This window comes from Scophthalmus maximus, chromosome 2 (assembly GCF_022379125.1).
Source record: "Scophthalmus maximus strain ysfricsl-2021 chromosome 2, ASM2237912v1, whole genome shotgun sequence".
Lineage (NCBI taxonomy): Eukaryota > Metazoa > Chordata > Actinopteri > Pleuronectiformes > Scophthalmidae > Scophthalmus > Scophthalmus maximus.
In genome coordinates, this window is record NC_061516.1 from 27,230,001 (window position 1) to 27,237,500 (window position 7,500).

General features: G+C 50.1%; 1 protein-coding gene across 3 annotated transcripts in view; it reads right to left on the reverse strand.

Moving 5' to 3' along the window:
• Positions 1 to 7,500, reverse strand: part of LOC118300791 (proline-rich protein 7) — an 18,686-nt gene that overhangs the window by 2,621 nt on the left and 8,565 nt on the right. For 2 of the 3 annotated variants that reach the window (XM_035625545.2, XM_035625544.2), the window contains 2 exons: positions 4,093 to 5,281; positions 3,759 to 4,000 (listed from right to left, as the gene is read on the reverse strand). In XM_035625545.2, the coding sequence (XP_035481438.2) occupies positions 3,759 to 4,000; positions 4,093 to 4,223 (373 nt within the window). In that variant the 5' untranslated portion in view covers positions 4,224 to 5,281. Of the gene's footprint in view, positions 1 to 3,758; positions 5,282 to 7,500 lie in introns of all 3 variants that reach the window. The other variant, XM_047329103.1, reaches the window with a different exon arrangement.

Genomic DNA, 7,500 nt, shown 5'->3' on the forward strand with positions numbered 1-7,500 from the left:
ATATGGTATTATTGGGGCGTTAATAATGCTATTTTGCTGCCCTCACTCAAATATGCAAAGCATATCATCATGTTAATTTTCTGAACTTAGAAGTGTTTGATGAATCTGACGTGGCCTGTTCGGACCAGAGACCGGTCCAAAGCTGAAGAGCTTGAAGCCTGTATTCTGTGTCCTGACCAGCAGAGGGCGACTCTATGAGAACGTGACTCTACTTCTCACTTGATTTTATAACGGCAGTAGAACATTTTCTTGAGAGTTTATGTTACGGATATGTATACGTGGATATCCTGTGATTGACAGCTGGTACGGTCCAATGGGGGTGGACGTGCAGTTGACGAGCTCTCGGTCAGGCCACACCCCCCGCTCCTCCAGATTTGGTTACTTCTGGTTTAGAAAAAGATGGCGCTTCGTACCAGCAGCTCACAAACATATGATCTCGCTGTATGAACACACGTCAGAACACCAGCAGTGATCCAAGAATGAAACTGATCATCTGTCATCGTGTCGTCGCTCTGACGGGCCTCGTCTTCTCTCTCTGGTCCCGGCGCTCGGCGACGGCGCTCGGCAGCCGCCTCGCCGTGAGCTCCACGCTGCCTGGATACTGAAGCTCTCCATCAGTCTGCTTTGTGACCGCGACTCCAGCAACCTTTTGTTTTCATCCTCCACCGTCTGTCTCTGCTCGTAAACATCTCCGACAGCAGCCGATGTTCTTTCCACTCGCTCCACGTCTCCTCTCACTCGACACAAATCTCTTCACTTCATCCCTCGAACCTTTGATTCCGTTCTTTCTTACTCTTCATTGGTTTTCCTCTGTACATGACTAACTCTCTCCACACGTCTTGGTAGATCGTGGGGCTGCAATGATATGATACGTCTCCCAGTTCAATAATAACTTGATAACTATACAAGTACTGGCAATTCCATATTTCTAACGTACACCATGAGTTAAATTTCAGCAGCAGTGTTGCTATAAATCTGTATGTCGCTGTCTTGCTAACGAAAAATCTTTCATGAGGATAAACGCTGAAGAGCTCGGTCATAGGTCATTAGGTTGAGGCAGGCGGGGAAGCGGGCGGGGAGGTTGAGGCAGGCGGGCAAGTGGGCGGGGAGGTTGAGGCAGGCGGGCAAGCAGGCGGGGAGGTTGAGGCAGGCGGGGAGGCGGGCGGGGAGGTGTAGGGAGGTGTAGGTAGGCGGGCAAGCGGGCGGAGAGGTGGAGGCAGGCGGGGAGGCGGGCGGGGAGGTGGAGGCAGGCAGGGAGGTGTAGGCAGGCTGAGGCAGGCGGACAAGCGGGCGGGGAGGTTGAGGCAGGCCGGCAAGCGGGCGGGGAGGTTGAGGCAGGCGGGCAAGCAGGCGGGGAGGTTGAGGCAGGCCGGCAAGCGGGCGGGGAGGTTGGGGGAGGCGGGCAGGGAGGCGGGCGGGGAGGTGTAGGGAGGTGTAGGCAGGCGGGAAAGCGGGCGGAGAGGTGGAGGCAGGCGGGGAGGCGGGCAGGGAGGTGGAGGCAGGCGGGGAGGCGGGTGGGCAGGTGGAGGCAGGCAGGGAGGTGGAGGCAGGCGTGGAGGCGGACGGGGAGGTGGAGGCAGGCAGGGAGGCGGGCGGGGAGGTGGAGGCTGGGAACCAGTCAAAAAAGACCGGAAATATTGTATAATGTAATCCCCCCGTCTCATGGATGTTTGGAATTAATTTGTTTTTTCCCCTAGTTTTTGAATTCAGATGAAGAAAGTTACATGTCATGAATTAAATATTAATTTGGTCCATAATTAAAAAGCAACTAGATGTGACAGGTTTGGCAGCGGTTTTTCACTCGGCAGCAGAGAATGGATTAATGTGCCTGAGAGCAGAGTTTCTTGTCGAGACGAACGGAAACACAAGTTTATATTTGACGTGTAACTACCACTTCAGAGAGACGACGGGAATATGGACAAAACATGTTTTACAAATTATTCAGTTACAACATACGAATGCATTTTGTTTTGCAAATTAAAAATGTATATCTCAGCATTTGGAATGGCAAAAGCCCCGGGGGTTGATGAGATCCGCCCAGAAATGTTGAAAGCTTTGGGTGTGGAGGGGCTGTCTTGGTTGACACGTCACTGCAACACTGCGTGGAGGTCGGGTACAGTGCCAAACGAGTGGCAGACCGGGGTGGTGGTTCCCCTGTTCAAAAAGGGGGATCAGAGGGTGTGTGCCAATTACAGGGGTATCACACTTCTCAGCCTCCCGGGTAAAGTCTACTCCAAGGTGCTGGAAAGGAGGGTTTGGCCAATAGTCGAACCTCAGATTGAAGAGGAACAATGTGGATTCCGTCCTGGACGTGGAACAACGGACCAGCTCTTTACCCTTGCAAGGATCCTGGAGGGGGCCTGGGAGTATGCCCATCCAGTCTACATGTGTTTTGTGGATTTGGAGAAGGCGTATGACCGGGTCCCCCGGGAGATACTGTGGGAGGTGCTGAGGGAGTATGGGGTGAGGGGGTCACTTCTTGGGGCCATCCAATCCCTGTATACTCAAAGCAATAGCTGTGTCCGGGTTCTCGGCAGTAAGTCGGATTCGTTCCCGGTGGGGGTTGGTCTCCGCCAGGGGTGCGCTTTGTCACCAATCCTGTTTGTGATATTTATGGACAGGATATCGAGGCGTAGTCGTGGTGGGGTGGGGTTGCAGCTCGGTGGCCTGGGGATCTCATCACTGCTTTTTGCAGATGATGTGGTCCTGATGGCACCATCGGTCTGTGATCTTCAGCACTCACTGGATCAGTTCGCAGCCGAGTGTGGAGCGGTTGGGATGAGAATCAGCACCTCAAAATCTGAGGCCATGGTTCTCAGCAGGAAACTGGTGGATTGTCTACTCCGGGTAGGGAATGAGCCCTTACCTCAAGGAGTTTAAGTACCTCGGGGTCTTGTTTGCGAGTGAGGGGACAATGGAGCGTGAGATTGGCCGTAGAATTGGAGCAGCGGGGGCGGTATTACACTCACTTTGCCGCACCGTTGTGACAAAAAAGGAGCTGAGCCGGAAGGCAAAGCTCTCAATCTACCGGTCAATCTTTGTTCCCACCCTCAGCGATGGTCATGAAGGATGGGTCGTGACCGAAAAAACGAGATCGCGAGTACAAGCGGCCGAAAAGGGTTTCCTTAGAAAGGTGGCTGGTGTCTCCCTTAGAGATAGGGTGAGAAGCTCAGTCATCCGTGAGGAACTCGGAGTAGAGCCGCTGCTCCTTTGCGTTGAAAGTAGCAAGTTTAGGTGGTTCGGGCATCTGGTAAGGATGACCCCTGGGCGCCTCCCTTGGGAGGTGTTCCAGGCACGTCCAGCTGGGAAGAGACCTCGGGGTAGACCCAGGACTGGAGAGATTATATCTCCACACTGGCCTGGGAACGCCTCGGGATCCCCCAGTCAGACCTGGTTAATGTGGCCAGGGAAAGGGAAGTTTGGGGCCCCCTACTGAAGCTGCTGCCCCCGCGGCCTGACCACGGATAAGCGGTTGAAGATGAGATGAGATGAGATGAGAGCATTTGGAATCAAACTAATTTACACAACAAATTTAGAAAATATTGGCGCCGTCTTTCCTCGTGGATTTTCTCTCACACGTCACCTCCACAACAGCAGGTGGAGCCAGCGCAGCATATGGAACAGACACGGTGGATTAAAGTCACGTGACTTTGTCTTTCTAGGAATCTGTCAAAGGATTTAACCAACTCAAAACATCACAACCGAAAAATAGAAGAGCATGAAAATGAACCAGGACTTTAAACCTCCCTTCACGTTACCTGGCATGCTGATCCACGTCGCCCGTGGCAGCGGGTGTGGAACCAGCAGAGGAAGTGGCGGCGTCATGGTGTGAGGAGGGCAGAACTGTGGCGGCTCCCTGGGCAGCTGAGGCGGCGGCGGCGGCGGCGGCGGCGGCAGGTATCCCGCAGGTTGACAGCTGAGCGGCTCCATCTCGACCGTTCGCAGACACTGCTCCCTAAGCCGCTCGTCGCGGAGGCGCTTCAGCCGGCGCTGCAGGAAGCTGCAGAAACAGCAGAGCATGACGATGACGGCCCAGACCAACCAGAAGCCGGCGAAACAGGCCAGGAAGGTGTAGGTGCCCTGCGACATCACCATGGCAGTGACGGGCAGCGACTTCCCCCGAAGTCGGAAGAGATGATCTCAGATTGTACTCCAGGTCCCGCTCTCCTCGTGAAACTCGTCGATCTTAGGATTCGTCTCTTCGACACATTTATCACTTTCATGAAGAAAAACCCAAGATGGGGACAAAAATAAAGATGGCTGCCGTCACGGAGAACGTGAACATGCCTCCGAATGCTGATGAATCAGTTTGAACTGTGACATCCCTATCTGATTCTGGCTCTGGTCAAACTCCTCGGTACTTTCAATACTTTGCTTGATACTTCAGAATGTAAAAAGACGTTCAAATGCTTTTCTCGTTGACGTAATTGTTAGAAAAGTTTCCGAGGTCAACAATCCCGGCAAAACGTAAAAACGATAAAATCCCAAACGGTTCCTATGGAGAATAACGTCTGAACATTCCGCTGTTAGTCTCCGTGTTCCTGAAGAGTTCTCAGTCACGTTGGAGTTCTCACAGAATAAAATCTCAATAAAAAATATTTCTCCCATAAGAAAACTTCAGGACGGACCTGGAAGTGACCAGCAGCCGGACGTCCACCTGGTCCACAGGCAAATGAACGCAAATCACAGGAAGTCCCAACAAACACTGGGAGTAAAAAATCTATTTCTGTCCCAATAGAAAGGAAGAATGCTACAGAAAAAGAAACCAACACATTCCCTTCAAACACTCAAAGGAAATCTGTGTCCGCTTTTGAAATACTGAAGATGAATTCATTTAAAATTTAAAATAATCAGAGAGAAACAACAGAAAACTTGATCTGACCTGCAGGAAAATTAAAAAACAATCTTTCTTTCTGTTTGTAAATCTCGTGCAGACGTCCGGCAGCTGCAGATTCTCCTCGTTCAGATGGAAACTGATGAAACTCTGTTATTCCACCGGACGACAGATGATCTCTGCTCCAAACATCTGTCTACATTCTGCGGGAGGCTCCTACAAAATCCAGCATCTTGATTTTCTAAGAATCCTGATAAAGGTGAAAACATTTCCCTCTTTCTGATGGACGAGAAGAAACTCAGGTTTGAGTTGGAATAAAAACAAAGTGAGTCGTACGACCTGAGGCCTTGTCCGATCAGAAGCGTTGATGTTGTGAATCCTCGTCGCACTGGTTCATCCAAGTCAAACAGCTGGTCCCTCTCGGGGCAGAGTCGGGGTCCCGTTGCTCTACAAAGACACACGGGAGGAGACGAGACCGATTATCACAGGACTGGAGTTCAGACCATATTTCCAACACAGTGAGAATCAGAGGAGTTAAAACAATCTCAGCTGTTCAGGCCGGATCTATGACGCCGACCCCGGGTGAAGGGTTAATATCAGAAGATATTCACAGTCATGTAGTGAGAGACATCGAGTAAATGGAAAACATTAAAACAATCATCATCAGAAATGTTAACTTCCATGTTTGATGTTTACCCGTTCAACCTCCACCCTCCCGAGAACAAACGTACAGATATTTACTGACACTTTACAAAGTGGACGCAGAAAACGCTCGCTGCAATATTTGTGAAGCACATTTCAAAGCTGGTCGGGGCAAAACACGTCTAACCTGAGGAAACATGAGGTTAGCATGTTAGCATGTTAGCACTGCAGCCGGCGCCGAACCCTCCGTGGACGATGAAACATACGGTGAGATATCGACAACTTCCTCTCCGTCTTCTCGTAGAATTAAATTGTTGGATTAAGTTTTTGTTGGAGATTTTTTCACTGTTGTGGCTGACGTTAGCTTAGCATTTTTAATAGCATTAGCCAACACTCAGCTATTGGCTACGCTAACACAGAACATGAGATGTCTCAGTGCGACTGGAACCTTATGAAACCAATTGTACGTGAATTTCATACTGTGACTAGTGACGACGACATAACAGAGAATTCAAGTTACACGTCGAGCGATTAAAGTGCAAAAGAAACGTATCGTTGGACCAACGTTGGTACTGGAACTACAGACTGAACCATAAACTCCTCAGGAAAATGTTTTACTGACGATATAAATCAAGTGAGAAGTCAAGTCACGTTCTCATAGATAATAATAATAATAATAGTAAATTTCATTTAAAGAGCACTTTTCATTGCTAAAATCATTCTCCAAGTGCTGACACATAGAATGCATAGAGTCGCCCTCTGCTGGTCAGGACACAGAACACAGGCTTCAGTTTCCAGACTACGTCCCTTTACACGCCGTCTGATTGGTCCAAATGTGACCGGTACGTTTAAGCTGCAGAGTTTACGAGTCAACACAAATTCAGCTCTCGATGATTCGTCAGTGATGGGAAAAGGAAGTAGAAGAATTAAGGGAAACGCTGCTGAGATGATCCACCGGCTGTTTCGTCTCCCGCCGTCGGGAGACGAAGAGTAGAGAGAAGCAACAGCTTCTTTCCTCCCGGACCTGACGAGTGAAACTCAGTGACGAGCTGAGTGTTTTTATTTCTGAATCAGTCACGTTTATAGCTCGAGGGTTCGTGTCGTGTCTTTTCATCTTCCTCCTTCACCTTTTGTGAATCACACATCTCTGTGTCCGTTGTAATTTGAAATGTGTTTGTCGGTGATTCATCGACGAGGTCGCGGGTACTTCAACCTCCGAGCGCTGATGTGGAACGTTTCCTTTGTTTGCTCCGCACGCGTCCGACTCCGGTCCTGACGAGAGCAGCGTTCAGGAAACACACGTACAGAACATCACATACTCAACACTATTTATATCCTCGTCTCTTTCCTTGAAACCACTCGTACAGAAATGGATCTCCCTCTGTTTCAGTCGAGTACATGTCCTTCCTCTTGAAAACCTCGAGTACGTCAGTGAGTTCAGTCCGTTCGTGGTTCAGGCCGACGCGCTGCAGCAGAACGTGAGACCATCGGATGTGAATGTTCTACTGGTTCTGCTCAACTGGTTCTGGTCCGTTTGGCTCCACAAGCCGATCGGTAACGACGTGACATCTGCAGAACCTTCGTGTGAGAGGTGACGGAGTCGCTCGTCTCCTCAGGTCGGAAACCCGGGAAAACTTAGTGCGACATTACATTTCGATGTCGCTGAACAAAGTGGGACACAGAGTTCTTCTTGAGAGGTTTCAGGGACGACTAGAATCATCATACTGGTGTGACTTCTCATCGAAGGGATAAATTGTGCATCTATGAAGTTCTTTAGAAAAGTTTTTTTTAAATATCGCGTGAATATCGTGTATCGCAATATGACAAAAATATATTGCATATATTTATAGGCCATATCGCCCAGCCCGACCTCCAACAGACCAGGTGGGGGGACGGACTCCGGGGGCCACACATCGAGGCCCCTCGCCTCCTCGGAGCCGACCTGTCAACACATTTCACTCAGAGGAAAAACCCTCGTGATCCACGTGTCGCCGGCGTCAGATGAAAATCTGAAGCTCTCGTCG